At 34.2% G+C, this 17,293-nt stretch overlaps 1 protein-coding gene across 1 annotated transcript in view; it reads right to left on the bottom strand.

Moving 5' to 3' along the window:
* Positions 1 to 389: 389 nt before the first annotated feature.
* The window catches only part of TASOR (transcription activation suppressor), a 44,460-nt gene continuing 27,556 nt past the window's right edge, over positions 390 to 17,293 (bottom strand). The window contains exons 16-24 of the mRNA XM_015826854.1: positions 17,050 to 17,197; positions 15,399 to 15,455; positions 6,371 to 7,320; positions 5,434 to 5,556; positions 4,863 to 5,022; positions 3,239 to 3,347; positions 2,709 to 2,887; positions 2,464 to 2,619; positions 390 to 1,866 (exon numbers count right to left, since the gene is read on the bottom strand). Of these exons, the coding sequence (XP_015682340.1) occupies positions 1,304 to 1,866; positions 2,464 to 2,619; positions 2,709 to 2,887; positions 3,239 to 3,347; positions 4,863 to 5,022; positions 5,434 to 5,556; positions 6,371 to 7,320; positions 15,399 to 15,455; positions 17,050 to 17,197 (2,445 nt within the window). The 3' untranslated portion in view covers positions 390 to 1,303. The remainder of the gene's footprint in view (positions 1,867 to 2,463; positions 2,620 to 2,708; positions 2,888 to 3,238; positions 3,348 to 4,862; positions 5,023 to 5,433; positions 5,557 to 6,370; positions 7,321 to 15,398; positions 15,456 to 17,049; positions 17,198 to 17,293) is intronic.

Genomic DNA, 17,293 nt, shown 5'->3' with positions numbered 1-17,293 from the left:
AAAAAGGTGATTTGGGAATAGGATAAGTACACTCTTACCAATTGCCTCCTGCCTTGTCCCCTCACTGTGACTATTTCATGAATAAGCAAACCCATCATGGTAACATGGGAACTCCTGCCTTAAAGCGTTAAATTTTTTATGCTCTCTACAGCTATTCCTGCTTTCCAATCAAATATATAGCAAAAATAGCATACTTTAGCCCATTTTATTTTCTATTATACTTGACTTTAGGTGCCATTTATGGCAGATCAATTCAAAATTAATTCTTCCAGGTTACGCATTAATTGCTTGGTTCTACATTATAACAGATAACTGAATGCTGTAGATTTCTTGATGGACTTTATATGCAGTTAACAGCAAAGCACGGTTCATATTCATAAAGTCTGTAAGATATAATGACAGCATTTTATTGTTATGAAATGTTTTAATAAAAAAATTCCAAATTCAGGGATACAAGAGTATATTATGACAGTAATTCCACACAGAGCTATTCTTAACTTCTTTGATGTCAATGAAGCCAGTTCGTCTACATATACATTGCAAGTTTTTTAATCAGAAATAACTTGATTTAGTATTACTATGCTGATAAAAAGAGCTCTGAACTTGGAATACTAATCAGAGTATTACGTACTTTTAGTAAATGCATAACTTGATGGCAAGAGAAGTTAACTTGATTGATAATATAATTATCTCGGCTGCATCTATTTCATGGAAACAGATGACACAACAAAATGCAAGTTGCTACTAAGTCCTCTCTGGACAAATTCTTTTATTCATTTCAAAACAAACTGCACCTACTGTTTACTCTAACTTAAGTATGTAATAAAAAATCCAGGATAATTGATGAAGTAACTAGAGTTGACTTTAAAGCTATAGAAAGATTTTATACAAAACATTCACATATGTACATAATAGCTATTATAAAGGAAAAGTGGTTTGAATGTCCTTTTATACTTTACATTAAAAATGATCCCTTCCCTCTTTCACATATGGTTCAGGCAAACATTTAAATTACATAAGTTAGACTTCAAGTTGGTAATCTTAATTACACGTGAACTACAAAATGTAAAACTTAGAAGTGCCAATAAACAAGTTCATTCAAGTACAATATATGTTAAAAATATATATATTTATTTCAAACTTCAGGTGCTTTATCTGATACAGACCATTCATGATTTAAATAAACATGAAAACATCTGAGATAAGAGACAAGAAATGTTTAGAATCAGAGACTAGAAATACTTAATTCACTTTTTTTCTAAAGTTCGCAAGAAATATTAAAAAAAAAAAGACATTTCTTTGCTCAATTCTGTTTGGGAAATGGCCTCAAAGAATCACAATTGATATCCCAATTATTGGATGAAGATGAAGAATGGTCCATATCCATGTTCTGACTGTAAGCAGTCAGAAAGCAATTTCCACTTTCCTGTTTTTGACTGGCAGCCATAGGGTATGTTGTTCCCAAAAACGTCTGATGAGTGAGAACGTTAAAATGACTGAATTGATGAGGCACACTTAATTGTCTATTGTACATCTGAAAGCTGAGAGGAATTTGTTCATCTGAATTAGTTCTCTCCTCTTCAGGACAGAAGGTAGTTGAAACAGGAGTAACTGGCTGTATATCTTGCATGTCAATTTTAGAAGTCTTTTCTGTCAGAGAGTAGTGTTCTTCTTCAGAAGATAGCAGTGCATCACTTTGAGAGTTTTGCCTAGAGTCTGTTCCATGTGGTCCTTTGGTCTCTGTCTGAAAATCTTCCAAATGGGAATCACAGTTTGAGGCATCATTGCAAACTTCTATTTGTGATGCTTCATCCCCTGAATCCAGAGACATGTCCTCCTCATCCTTTTCATCGTTTTCTACAAGAACTACATTAAGAAGAGAAAAATCCTACTCTATTGAAATAGAAAGCTTATTTAAAAATACTATGCACTACTCACACCGTTTTAGGCTTCAGGTCTCAAAGTCGCATATCATTTAAGGCTGGTCTTCTGTCATTTTGGTCACTTACTCAACACACATATAACCCTCTTGTGAATGTCCGGATATTCCGATGCTAAAAGCTTCTGCGAAATGTGTTCATGCTTACTGTTGGGAAATCCCAACTTCCAGCTCCAAAGGATTTAATGTCAAAACAGCATCTAAAGTTATACAGTAGGTCAGAATTTTGTATGAAAATTCTCATCACAATTACTGACACCTCACTCACTGCTTGTTTTCTACACTTCAGTTCTGCCATCTTTATCCTAACCCTTTTATATTTCATGGAATTTCTTGAATACCCTATCAGACCAATTTCATATTAAGATGATGTACAACACTACATCTCTCTTTCTTATTTTTACAATGTGTTCTACAGTTTAGAAATATTACTCTTTACTTATACTGAAGCATATATACAGTAGATTCCTTGTTTCAAGTAATCTTGCTTGCTACATGTGAGAGAAATTAAACTATATTATTACCTGGTTGTTTTTCATAATCAGTGGGAGAAGGCAAGCTTTCTTCTGTAACTGAGTTGTGGCAGCCAACTAGACTTTTGAAGTTGTGCATAAAGGAACTGACAGTAGTAACCACTATTCCATTATCAGCATAACTTGCAAAGGTTGACACATTCTTTTCTAAGCAAAGAGGGAAAAATGTTCATTATATAATAACGTGTTTGTGGAGACACATATAAATATATATGAAAATCATAATTATTTTCTACCTGTCAAAAAGACCACATGCCTTTGCTGAATATTCTGATATTGAAGTCTTATGAGACACTCTAATTCTGGAGGACTTCGTGTTTGAGAATCGCAGCTATGGTAAGCCAGAATCTCAACCATGTTTCTCTTTTGATAAGCACTCAAAAGTGCTAGCAAGTTCATGGCATTTTTATTTGTTCTATTGGAAGAAAAACAATGTATAATCTGCATTTATATAATGTTAAGCATTGTAGACAAAATTATCAAACTATTTTCTACAGAAAAAGCAAAAATTAGACCATAGACATAAAACAAATGCAGGCTATTAAATGAAAGCATGGTTTCTAAGTATACAAAAAAATAACATTTTGCATTTTTACCTTAAGAGGTTTTAAAAATGAAAATAGAAAGCAATGTTCTCACAATAATTGGAAAATGATAGGCAAAAAAGATCTTTAATAAATATAAAGAAAGACTGGTATAGCTACTACCAGACCAATTTCAAGTTATATTTTTTTAATACAGTAATTCTTGCATAGCTAATACATACCTTACAAGCTCCTTTAATTTTTTCTGTATTTTACAGTGAATTTTCCATTGCCACTTTTCATCTGGAGTACTCAACTCTCCAAGGAACTTCAGAAACTCATTAAGTTTATCTAATTTTGAAAACAGAACATAAACCCTAGCTTATATTATTTAAAACAGGAATTAGATAAATTTGTACAAGACAAACAGCACAATGCTTGAGCACAGCTTTTATTAGTAGCATGTTGCTAGAACAAATCCAGGACAAAATTACTGACTTCAAATAAGAATCATGATAGAAAAAATGGCTTTCATTTGGAAAAGTTAATCTTAATTTTTAAAAATCAAATAAATTTATGAGTCTCCCCATTATGTTAACTTTAGTTGTGACATTTACTGTATCAATAAGCTAATTTTACAATTTTTTCAAAAAAAAATTGAAAAGCAAATGAAATAACTATTAAAAGATTATAACCAAACAATTTTATTACATGTTTTATGTACATTACATTTCCCCTGTAAACATATTTTATTAGAATATAGCAACTGTTTAAAAGCTACTCAGTTTATTGAACTGGCAAATTCCAATTTTCTATATTAAGGTTCTTTTATCGCTTTCTGGAAGATACTATAAATACTAAAGTATTAAAAAAAAGATTAGTAACATTCCCCATTATTTGTTTTCTTCTTTCCCTGTTCCCCTGCATCCACCTTTTATGCTAAATTTTCATAACAGCATACTATTGCCAGCGTTAGAACATTTGATTAATATAAATGTGTATAGTATGTGATGGATTGATCTGAGCATGTGAGTCTCTAGTAACCGCTATAATTATTACTGATCTACATTTAAGTACAAGACACTGCAGCTAATTACAGGTAGTCCTCAACCTACGATTATTTATTTAAGGACTGTTTAAAGTTACAAGAGCACTGAAAAAGTGACTTATGACCTACCCTCAAAGTTATGATTGTCACATCACTCTCACAGTCACAGGATCACAATTCAGATGCTTAGCAACCGGCTCGCATTTATGATGGTTGCAGCATCCTGTGGTAGCAATTTGTGACCTTTCCAGGAAGTTTCTGACAAGCAAAGTCAATGGGGAAAGTGGGATTCACTTAATGACTATAGTAAAAATGGTTATAAAATCGGACCATGTTACATGATGACTCAATAACCACATCATTTAATGACCAAAATTCAAGACCCAATAGTGGTTGGCGGTTGAGGACTATCTGTAAAGTCACAGGAGTAAGTAAATGATGGGCCCAAGGAATCAGGGGCTTTTCAACTGAGCAACAATAAAACATAAAGTGGAAAATGTATGTAGATTGAGGACATTTATTTCTTACTTCTGAACAGCACTACCGCATGAGTTGTTTTACAAAAATTGTAATTGCTGAACAGTATTTTCTATACCAGTGAAGATTTTTAAAGTAACATAAGGAATTTTGCCCTAAAGAACAGAATTTCCCAGCATTATTTTATAACAAAATTCTCAAAGGGTTAGCATAAAGTAAAACAATAGAACCTCAATTATAAACCCATATTTGACTATATGAGCCCTTAGAAATTAATGATCTATTAGGAACATAAATAATTTGTAGAGTTTACCCTATGCTTTAGTGAATGTGAGCCTTACCAACACTGACAGATTCTGGGTTGAGAACAGATTCATCCGATACAATGAAGCCACCAGAAACAAACAAGTCATTGTAAGTACGATTTTTCACATCATCCAAACTTTCAACACCAGCAAAACTGACACATGAAAGTCTCTTCAAAGATACTAAACATGGTATCTATTTTAAAAAAGCAAATAGAAAGAGATGCTAGTACAATAAAATAAATTAGTTAAAATTAGACACTTCAGTAACAATAGCATTCCTTATTTATATTAATATCTTGAATTGATAGTATATGGCTTACATTTTTAAGGATATATAAAATAACAAAGAGTATGTGCATAAAATAAAAAAATGATCTCCACATGTGCCATTTCCTGCTCTTATCCCTCACCCAACCATTTCTGTCCTAGACAATTACATTTTGTATGGGGGGGTGTTAGGGTTGGGGGGGAGGAGAGAGACCAATATTTTCAGCCCATATATATATACCAACTTGTCCAAATTGAACATTTCCGTTTTGGCACAAATCCCCCCCAATCACTGTTCCTTACATAGAACATTCAAGAATAAGTGCATTTCATTTACCTTATGAATTAGATGAGCAATGTCTTCATTTTGAATAATTACAAGCAATTTATCCAGTTCAGCTCTTTTTCTCAAGAACTGCTCAGGATGGCACTCTGTATTACCTAATTTAGTAAGATACTCCTAAAGCCAGTACAGAAAATGTTAAAAGTAATACAATTAATATTAAACCTAAAAGGAACAATTCAAAAATGAAACTAAACCAAGTTAGCTACAATATTTTTTCACTGATCTTGCTTACCCACTTTTTGAAAAATCTGTTTTAATACACTATCCTCTCTGCACATTATTATTTTAAACTGAATTTTCCAGCCTACCACATGCCTTGCAGTATGAAAGCTAATGATATGAAGCAGTTCAGATGTTGGACAAGGACTAGGGAGATCAATTTTATAAATATTCCTTTAGTCACAGAAATTCTCTTTGTGTTTGACCATTGCTCACTCTTAGCTCTCCCTATTTCAAAGACTTGCTGCCATGAGAATAAAAAGGAGAACCTTAAGTTCTTGGAGAAAAGTGGGATAAAATTCTAACAAATGCCACATTAAAATATGCCACATACGTAGTGCATCAACAAAATACCCCTTTCATTATGTAAAACATCTGTACAGAAAGACAGCTTTTTAAACTTTCTATTTGTTTTAAACAACTACTACTATATACATACTGTACGTTACTGAAAAGATGGAAATTCTAAAATCTATGTGGCCCACGCTTTTTTATTTCTTTTGTTCCTCTCACTCCAGCAAACTATTAATTTGCAGATTTCCTGTCAATTTTTAACATATATGGGAAAAATAGCTATTATTAGCTGTACGCATCACTTCATTAACAAAACACTCATGCAAAAACATAAATCTGGCTTACCCATGTACAATTACTGCAATTTTCTGAAACAGATGCACATAACTGACATACACTCATGTACAAAGCTTACCTTTATTTCTTTGCAAAGCAGACTTTCTTGTTCTTCATGAATGTAGAATTTCAGTGTATTTTTTCGTACATCTTCAATAATTTTGAAAATGCTGTCAAACACTTCAGGTCTTAACTGGCTAATAAAACCAGCCAGAGCAGGTTGTGTTCCAATATCTGATTTATCTACAGGCTTTGAGATCTTCTCTGATTTTGGTAAACAATCAACAGGAGATTCCTTTGGCTCAGCTGTTAACTTTTCTTCTATGTTAGCAATCACTGGCTTGTGTTCTTTTTCTGTATCCAAAACCACTGACTGATTCTGCTCATTGATGACTACATCTCCCTCTACACTGCTGCATGATGGCTCTGGAAAGTGTTCTTCAGAATCATTTGAGGAAGACACAGGCTCCTCCAGAGGCAAATTTAATCCACTACTGGTAACAGAATTATCAACTGGTCCAGTGCTTCCAGTAAAGGACACATTCTGGACACCATGAGAACATGACAAAGCAACACTGTTGAGCTTTTCACTTAGTCTTTCTACATATTTATGGACACCAATATCTGATGCTTGTAAACATATGAATTCAGAAAGTCTCATAATCCTTTCCTGGGCTGAAATGACAGGTTTTGATATTCCACTGACATACGTAATGTTCTTCTGCTGCAAAATTTCCTGAATCTTGTTGGTAAAAATGTTGTACTCTTCTAATATGGCTGTTTCTATTATTCCACTTACTGAATGCTTACTTGATACATAATTATTTGCTTCATATTCACATTGTTCTTCAGATTTCACCTCTTGACCTGTGTGTATTTTATCTTCTATTCTTTCTTTCTGTATGTCTGAAAAGGCACAGTATGCAACTTCATAATCAGAACTTCTTGGCCTGTTTATAACGCGGGGATCATGTTCACAAGCATCCTTTGGTGCTGAATAAGCAAACATTTCATCTGGAGACTTCAAGCCTATAGAAGAAAAAATGGTAAATTACCTCTAAAGATATTGAAAATATGCACTGAATAAGTGTATTGTCAACATTAATGTATTCTGAGTGTCATTTAATTGATAAATATTGCAAAAAACATTCATTATTATAAGCATATGTCAATATATTACTCAAAACATAGATGTTGGAATGTAAGTAACAGCACGTTGGCTTGCAACGTAGTCTCTGGATTACAGATTTTTCGCATAAAATATTGCAGACATGCTTGAAATAAAACTGGATTTCTTTATGCTTTTGGCTCACCAGCCAATCTGCAAAAGTTATCAGTGCTATTGATGCCACTAAATAATATGCATTCAGCATAGATACATTCAAGAATGGCAGCAGAGTCAATGCTTTCTCTACTAAAAAGCATTATGTGAAAGCGCTCTCTCCTCCCCAAGATGGCTGCTGAAGGGACTCCCTCCTCTCCCCCCCCCCAGGAATCTTGAAGACCGCAGCTCCTTGTGGAACAGCCTAATCTCTTCCTAAGGGCAGAATGTTTTTATAAGCATACCTGGGACTTTTAATTTCACTTTTTGAACTTTTGCTTTAGTTCTTTATCTTTAAATGTTAATTGGCTGACTGAATGCTGATTTATTTCAAACCCCTGCTAGGTTCCTTCTGTTTTTTTCTGCTCTTTTTGGTTTATTTGTCTGTTCTTATCAGCTTCTGCTTTACCTCGGCACATTTCTTTGAATGATGAAAGTGTTTATATTTAAATTATGTATTATTACTAAAATGCAGATTCCCTGCAGTGAATAGTCAATAATACATAAGACTATTCACTGCAGGGAATCTTCATTTTAGTAACCTGCAAAAAGTCTTAACATCAAAATAGTCAGAAAATATCCTCTTTGTTCTTTTTGTGTTTTCCCTGCTTTACTTATCTACTACATTGAGCAACAACATATCAGATTAGAGAAAGGCTGACATTTGGGGAAGGGGGGAAGAGACTGTCTAGCAATATGCATTTTTTTCTAAAAGGTTTGATGAACTCATAAAGACTGTGGAAAACATTCTGAAGAAACCGATTCTAAATACTTTAAAGTCATAAAAGGAATTTATTTTCAAAGCAGTAAATATGGGCTCAGAAACAACAGAGACTGTGAAAAGTATTCAGAAAACCATGGACACAGAAATAACAGAGTTGAATTTATAAAGTATTTGAAACATAGACTGCAAAAATGTATTTTGGAACAGTATTTAAATAAAACAATTTGCTTTATAGATCAACTATGTTCATAAGATGTCATGAAACAAGAGCAAGAGGGCCAAATTACTCAAGTAATATGGAGGGAGAAAGATGAATAATCTAGAGATGCAACCGAGTGCAGAACATTAACAAGCTACTGAGGTTATTGCATAAGTATTTGACAATACAAAGGATTTAACTGTAATTTTAGAATATAAATCTGACACCAACAGTGTTTAGTATTAAGATGATTTAATTGTAAGTCCTCCAATACAGTTAGAAGAAGAGTTGCAAGGAAATCTACAATCCTCAAGAGAACAAGTTTGGTATCTCCACTTCAAAACTGAAATGGAAATGGACAATGTTTACATATTTGTTTTAAAAATCATATTGGAGAGTCTCTTGAGAAAAAGCTAAGTTCATATTTAACAGACATTTTGAAGAAGAAAGAGATTTTACTGCATGGGGACAAGCTGGAGGGAGTGACTTCAATTTAATTAGATAAGCTGGGTTAGGGTTATTGGTCTGATAGACATAATTAAAACACACTGTTTTGTGCTTATAAAGGGGGTTTAAAATGATTATTGAAATTAAATTTGGAAAGTATGCTCAAAAAAAGGAAAGAAAATGAAATGATCTTTCTTTTTTAATGTATAACATTTGAGTAATTTCTAAAGTTTGCAAAGTATTATTAAAAGTGAATTTGAAAATATATACGTTAAAAGGAAGTTTAAAAAGATGCATTAGAAGATGAACCAAAATGGATTTGGTTAAGATGATGAGGTAAACTATTTTAAACAAAGATTTTATTTGGTCATGTTTCTATTGGGATATTGCTCTGGTTTTTATGCTTGAAATAGGAAAAAAATTAAAATTTAGTTTGAAGATCATTATTATAAGCCAGCCTATAACTATACAATTATTAAATGTTAATGTAAAAAAATGAGATTGTAAATGCATTAGTATGTTGGAAAGTGTCAGAAGTTTTCCTTATCTTGCATTTCCCCTTCCTTTTTTTAAAAAAAAAATAGAAATTGATCTTTATTTTCATTGTATTTAATGCCGAATAAACCTTCATAAAACTATCTTTAAAAAAAAAAGACAATATATGGAGCTGTACTCTGAGTCCCCTTGGTGAAACAGTGCAGGAACTATCAGGAACTAAACTTGTGTCTTCTCTGCCATGGTTTCTACCCTCTGGAATTGTATCCCCCCTTCCCCACTCAGAGATCTGTGTAACTCCCACCCTGACATTTTGAAAGTCCATGAAAATCTGGCTGTTCTCCATGGTCTTAGGATAGCTTGGTTATTGAGCTTTTGTAGGTTTTTCTTTTGTTGTTGCATATGGTCTTCCCTTTTAGACTACATATATATTCTATGCACAGCATACATATATACGTACATACATACACATCTCTGCTCTAAATTAAATAAACAAATAAAATGTATGGATGGGGTGGAAGCAAGAATATTTTACAAGGAAAGACATAGAAAAGTGTTTTAACGACTTTCCCTTTCTGTTTATTATAGCGTGCCTTTAATTTCATTAGCTAATTCAGACTTTTTCTAAGCTTTCTTACCTCCTTACACAAAACAAATAGCACAATAGGCATACATACATATATATTCACAGTACATTTTTTCAAGTTAGATATCAGCTACATTTTCAGTATTATATTGTCTTATAAACCTATATATTAGTAACAATAAATTAAACCTAACAGATGTATCCTAATTAATTTAAGATACATCTCATGTCCAATATAACTGCTTATCAACATTTCAGTGTCACCACAATTTCATAGTTCCTGCTGCCATAGTACTTAGTTTCAACAGTGAAACAAACTTATTAACCCAATGCAATTCCTTCTAATAGCCAATGTTCTAGTAGCCAATCTTACACCTATGACTTTATTAGCAAGGCATTTATACCAGATAGGGAATGCTAGTTCTATGGCATAATGCAGAATTATTATCATCATTTGATGTTTTTCATATTTATCAGCTAAGTCAGCACAAATTACTTTTAAAAACCCAAACAGGAAAAATACATAAAAATGCAAAGCCCTCAATGCATAAAACATTAATCATACCATTTGGATTACTTTGCCAATTTTATACAAATACAGAGTAAAGAATTGAAGCAACCAGGTTATCTGCATTTTCTCAGCACCATGAATGAGAAGGAGATGATTACTTTGGCTATTTTACAGAGAAAGGAAAAAAGAAGGCAAGTTTACAAATTTAATTTGAAAGGAAAGAGCAGCTTATGTTGCTTTCTGGATGAAGTACGGTTGTTGATTTGCAAAAACGGAAAGAGGAAATAGTTCTAGTTATTATGTCCCATGGAACATACTATAAGACCTTCAGAAGTTGTCCAAAAGTAACTCAACAAACTCAACAAGCTTCTCCCCAAAAGAGTACTTTGGGGAAAAATGATGATCAACTCTCAAATGCTGAACTAAACCTTTCAGGATATTGCATAAGGCCTATCCCAATAGCAGCACTTAATAGCAAAAAGCAGTAAATCACAACCTACTACTTGATAAGATAGAAAAATATAGGTTAGACAGCATCACCACCAGATGGATTCGTAGCGGTACTCAGCGTGTGGTCCTCAATGGAACTGCATCTACATGGAGGGAAGTGTGTAGTGGGGTGCCCCAGGGCTCTGTTCTGGGCCCAATGCTCTTCAACATCTTCACCAATGATTTGGACGAGGGGATAGATGGGAAACTCATTAAATTTGCAGACGACACTAAGCTGGTAGGAATAGCCAACACTTCAGAAGATAGACTTAAGATACAGAAGGTTCTTGACAGACTTGAACATTGGGAACTATCTAACAAAATGAAATTCAATGGTGAAAAAAGTAAGGTAAGAAAAAACCAATGCACAGGTATAGATAGGTGGTACCTTGCTCAATAGTAGCAATTGTGAGAGGGATCTTGGAGTCCTAGTGGACAATCACTTAAATATGAGCCAGCAGTGTGCTGCAGCTGCCAAAAAAGTCAACACAGTGCTAGGCTGCATTAACAGAGGGATAGAATCAAGATCATGTGAAGTGTTAATACCACTTTACAATGCCTTGGTAAGGCCACACTTGGAATACTGCATCCAGTTTTCATCACCAAAATGTAAAAAAGATATTGAGACTCTAGAAAGAGTACAGAGAAGAGCAACAAAGATGATCAGGGGACTGGAGGCTAAAACATATAAGGAACAGTTGCTGGAATTGGGAATGTCTAGTCTAATGAAGAGAAGGAGTCAAGCTATTCTCCAAAGCACCTGAAGGGAGGACAAGAAGCAACAAATGGAAACTAACCAAAGAGAGAAGCAACCTAGAACTAAGGAGAAACTTCCTGACAGTTAGAACAATTAACCAGTGGAACAACCTGCCTCCAGAAGCTGTGAATGCTCCAACACTGGAAGTTTTTAAGAAGAGACTGGACAGCCATTTATCTGAAATGGTATAGGGTTTCCTGCCTGAGCAGGGGGTTGAACTAGATGACCTCCAAGGTCCCTTCCATCATCATCATCATTAAAAATAAAGACTATTAAACTTCATTAAATCTGATATGACACAGTACAAACATACATGCTATATAAGCATTCAAATGGAATCTTTCATTAAGATGCTTCCAGATGCTTTCATCAAGTTAATTTTTGCACATGTAAATGGTGGGGGTGGGATTTCAAAAAGTTTTGCTTCAACTTTATGATTATTAACTTAACAGATCATGAGAAGAATCATTTCAAAACAAAAAGTTCTTATAAAATTTTCAGTGACAAACTTCTATATAATGTATTTCCAGCAGCCAGTACAGGTACTACTCAGCAAATGGGTCTCAACATGATAAAAGTAGTTAAACAACTTGGTGCAAAGTGATGTATAAATAGACAAAAACATCCATACACTACACAGAAACATTGCAAACTTCACATATATACAAATAATGGCATAATGAATCTGGGCTGCCAGTAACTGATCAGTTAAGGTAAGTTGGATTAATGGCAAATAAGTTAAAGAAAATGTCATCCTAGAATGCAGGTACTATCAATAAAACAACTCGAAGTGTGGAATCATTACAAACTGAACATAAATGTTTAATACAGTAATACTATTAATGAGCATCTACAATACACTTAAGAGTATTATGTACAATTCCAAACAGAATACTGTATCTGAACAAAGATATTGTAGAGAAGGGGCCCCCAACCCCGGGGCTGCGGACCAATACTGGTCTGTGACCTGTTGGGAACCGGGCCACGGAAGTGTTGGGCAAGTACATGAAGCTTCATTTGCGCATGTGCGGAGTCTAGGGTGCACACATGAAACCAACCCTTCCCCCCTACCGTTGCTGCCAGAAAGATTAGAGACTGCTGTTGTAGAGCTCAAAAAGATGCAAAGAAATGCAATAACAAGATCAGGTAGATCTGACGATGATAACTCTTATACAAGACTGTAGCATTTCTTAAAGCAGAAGTAAGCAGAAAGGAAGAAATGGCTAGATGTCCATATGAGGATCAAAATAATATTCTCTCCCTTCTTCATAAACTTGTAACTTGTGCAAGTAGTTCTCACTTAACATCTGTGGCTTAGCCACCATTTCTTAGAGCTACTTATACACACACCCCAATGGTCACATGATCACATTTTGAACATTTATCAACCAGCTCACATTTACAGCTGTTTGCAGCAACCTGCGGTCACATGACCATGATTTTTGCTAGTTTTCAGAGTTTACTTCTGGTTTTCAGCAAAAAGTGCCCATTGGGTATAATGTAATTGTTTAATGACCAGGGCGTTCACTTAACAATTGCCACAAAAAAGGTCATAAAAATCAGGCACAGTGACCCCTTCCAACCATAATTCTGGGTTTAATTACAGTTGTAAATCAAGGAATACCTTTAGTTATTATTTCTAAAAGCCGAGAGTTTCAGAACAGATAAAAGGAAGTATTTCTTTATTCAAAGCATAATTAAACTGCAATTCACTGTCAGATTTGGTGATGGCCACCAACGTAAAGAGGAACTAAGCATATTAATGTAGAATCAGACTATCAATTGGCCATTAATCTTGAAGGATGCTTGCTATCTCCAGGAGCATTGGCAGCATAATTTAAATATCAGATACCCTAAAGAGAGAGAGTCAACCTATTCTCCAAAGCACCTGAAGGTAAGACAAGAAGCAATGGATAAAAACCAATCAAAGAGATAATCAACCTAGAACTAAGGAGAAATTTGCTGACAGTTAGAACAATTAATCAGTGGAACAACTTGCCTCCAGAAGTTGTGAATGCTATGATACTGGAAGTTTTTAAGAAGAGATTGGACTAGAAGAGCTTCAAGGTCCCTTCCAACTGTTATTCTGTTCTGAAACTATTTTCTACATATTTATACTTTATAGTTAACATGACTTAGTACAGGGGTTCCCAACCAGGGGTGTGAGACGATATTCCAGGGGGTGCAAAAACGTGAGTTTTCAAAATTATAGTGTATATGCATAATTTGTTGCCATTATTTTGAACTTTTGTAAGGGGTGTGAGAATATATCAGAAGCATTCTAGGGATGTGGGGTATAGAAAAGGTTAGGAGCCGCTGATCTAGTATATAGAAAGCAAAGTGACTTCAGTGAATTTTCAAAACCTAACACATTAAATATTCAAAATTTTAATAAAATTAAGGGATCCCTTAAATTATATGCTAGTTTATTAGTATAAGCTCAATTATGATAGCATATTAAGAACCAAATTCTAGTGTTGCGGATGAATACAAATGTAAAATATTCAGATACACATCTAAATAAAAAAATATCTTATTTCCAAATGTCACAAATATATGAATATCAGTACTATTACTTCAACTATGTAAAAATTGCTTCTTCCCCCAAATGCAAACAGGTAAGAAACATTTTATTTCTTCCCATATTATGACTAAGAACATAGGTTTTTTTTTTCCAAATAGAAGTGTTTCCCAAGGGACAGTAACCAAACTGCCAAATATTTATTTACCAATGCGATAAGAGGAGGGCAGCATAGTGGCTCAGTGATTAAGACACAGGCTTGCCGGCTGGAAAGACCGAGCACCATGCAACAGGGAGAGCTCCTGTCCTTGCCCCAGCTCCTTCTAACCCAGCAGTTCAAAAGCAGGCAAATGCAAGCAGATAAATAGGTACCACTTTGGTGAGAAGGCAACAGCACTCCATGACATCATGCTGGACACAAGACCATGGAAATGTCTTTGGAGAGTGCTGGCTCAATGGCCTTGAAACAAAGATGAGCACACACACACCCTATAGTCAGCAACGACTAACAGTAAAACCTGCAGGGACTCCTTTACCTCAATAAGAAACAGGCCAGTCTGCCACCTGGGTTTGCAAGAGTACTTCCTCAAGCAAATTTCTGGAAATCTATCCACATGCAAATTCAGAAGCAACTCTACACTAAATAGGTGAGAACAATGTGAAAGCCTCCCCCAGTTTTTTTTCTGGAAAAATAAAAAAAACGAATACCGTTTAAAATACATTAACATTTCTCTATCTATATATACTAAACCCCTTTGCAATCCCAAAATAACCTCCAAAAACTATGTAATTACAAATACTGTTTTAGACGGGACCATTGCACCACGTATAATAAAGAGACATGCCGCAAGTACAAGAAGGAGCATGGGTACTTTAAGTGGGCTGCATTTCTCAAGTTTCAAACTCCGAATATACTTGCTTCAGTGGATTAATTTCCGCAATTATGTGTAAAACTGTTTGGTTTTACAGTCTTCTGAAAATTTAATGCTGAGAACAGGCTTCCTTTTCAGCTACCTGGATAGCAATGGGCATAGGCAGTAAAGACCATCCTTCTCACCTGTTTGGTTATCTCCATGCTTTCTCAGTTGATCCTCAGGAACTCTTCCTACCCCTCCTGAGGGAGAGCAGCAGTTAGCAAGTTTAGAGTTTCTCAATATATATAAAGTACATCCTTTCACACTTTTTGTTCTATAAACCAATTAAAATAATTAGCCCATGTCAGAGAATATAAAAGTATGAATTATTAATTTCAAGTATCTTTGGATCTCATGGAATTGTCTTTTCATTCAAGATTTGAATTCCAGAACTGATTATATCTATAAACACTGCAAGAACCAGCAGACTGGAAATTCCTGTGTTAATCATTTCTGGTGTACTAGAGGCTTGAGCTACCCAACCATGCTACTGCTGCTTCCACACCCATATTACTTCAATAATTACACATTGTTCATTGAAAAAGACATAGAGATAATAGTTTGCATTTAGTCCATAAAAATAAATATGGAAATCACCACTAAAAGCAAGTAGATCCAGAAATAGCATAATACAGTGCTACTAAGTTTTATCTCTTAGTAGCAAGACAGTATTTTAGAAGAAAACTGGGCTTCAAATGAATTAATGTGATACAGCAATTTTTAAAAAGGCATCCTGTTGAACAAATTGCATTTTAAAAAGAACCCTTGAGAAATTAGCCTCAGAAGAATTTATATAACCTTTCTTTGCATAAACTAGCATAGCCATGATTTTACACAGCTCCAGAATTTTTTTTAAAAAACAGGTTAAAATGAACTGTTAATGAGAGAAATTTCATTTTTTAAAAGATTTTTTTAGAGCCAAAAGATTTTTTTTGGCAGTCCTGAATTCAATAGTGTTTATGACATTATTGGAACAGAACTTATCTATAAATGTTCTGCCGAGTTCCCCCATTATCTTAAATAAGTACAATAGGTGTAAGATGTAGTGATTTAGATCACAAAAACTATTTAGTAATCTGCAGACCAAATCCAGTCAATTAAGCCATTATATTCAAAAATTCTATCAAAAATTACCCCCCACCAGTAGAAGAAATATTTGTTCAATTTCATTCTAAAGGAAAATAATTAAACATGCTAGTCTTGAACTTGTCACATAATCCAGTTTCTTCTTTTACTACAGAATAGAACCACTACCCTAGAAACTATGTAACTTTTTAAATCTTTTTTAAGTTCTGTATGTCCCTAGTTGCATATGTATTCATGATAGCACTTGTTACTTGTAATGCCATGTTATGTTCAGCTGACCATCTATAGCAAGAAAATACCAAAATAAATTATTGACCTCCAAACTATCTAGATTCTAGACAATGTTACATCCAACATTAAAGCTAGCTATTCCTGCAATAATACAATGAAAGGACAGATTCATAACCTGAGTGTCTTCTACAATCATAGAATTCCATTGTTCCATCTCAACTGAATACTGCAGAGCACTTTAGCTAAATTCAAAATAGTATATTGAAAAAAATGTCCCCAAGAACCAACAATATAAATAAACAAAGGACTCAAAATAAAGTCTCCATTAACAGAAGTGCCTGTTGTAAACTGTTATGAACTAGCTGAATAGCCTGGAGATAATACACTATTTAAAATATTCCATATCATCTATGATACTTATAACTGGATATCTAAAAGATACAAAGATTTGAACTTTATACTTATCCTATTACTCACCTGTGATGGGAATCAGTTTCCAATGTATTTCAGTTGCCTCAGAATTGTTTGAGTTGGAATGCTGTCTATGATAATTCTGTTCGAGGGGTGTGCTAGGACAGGGACTGGCACAACCATCAAAGCTGCTTATGCTTCCTGTGCTTGTTTCCTAAATAAATACATAGTATTTCAATTGTTAATTACATGGTGCTATGTATATTAATATAGCATATGATAAGTGCATGTGTTTGTGTCCATGTGCATC

This window comes from Protobothrops mucrosquamatus, unplaced genomic scaffold (genome assembly GCF_001527695.2).
Source record: "Protobothrops mucrosquamatus isolate PMUCROS unplaced genomic scaffold, P.Mucros_1.0 scaffold3343, whole genome shotgun sequence".
Lineage (NCBI taxonomy): Eukaryota > Metazoa > Chordata > Lepidosauria > Squamata > Viperidae > Protobothrops > Protobothrops mucrosquamatus.
This window is presented reverse-complemented; position numbering and strand designations above follow the sequence as displayed.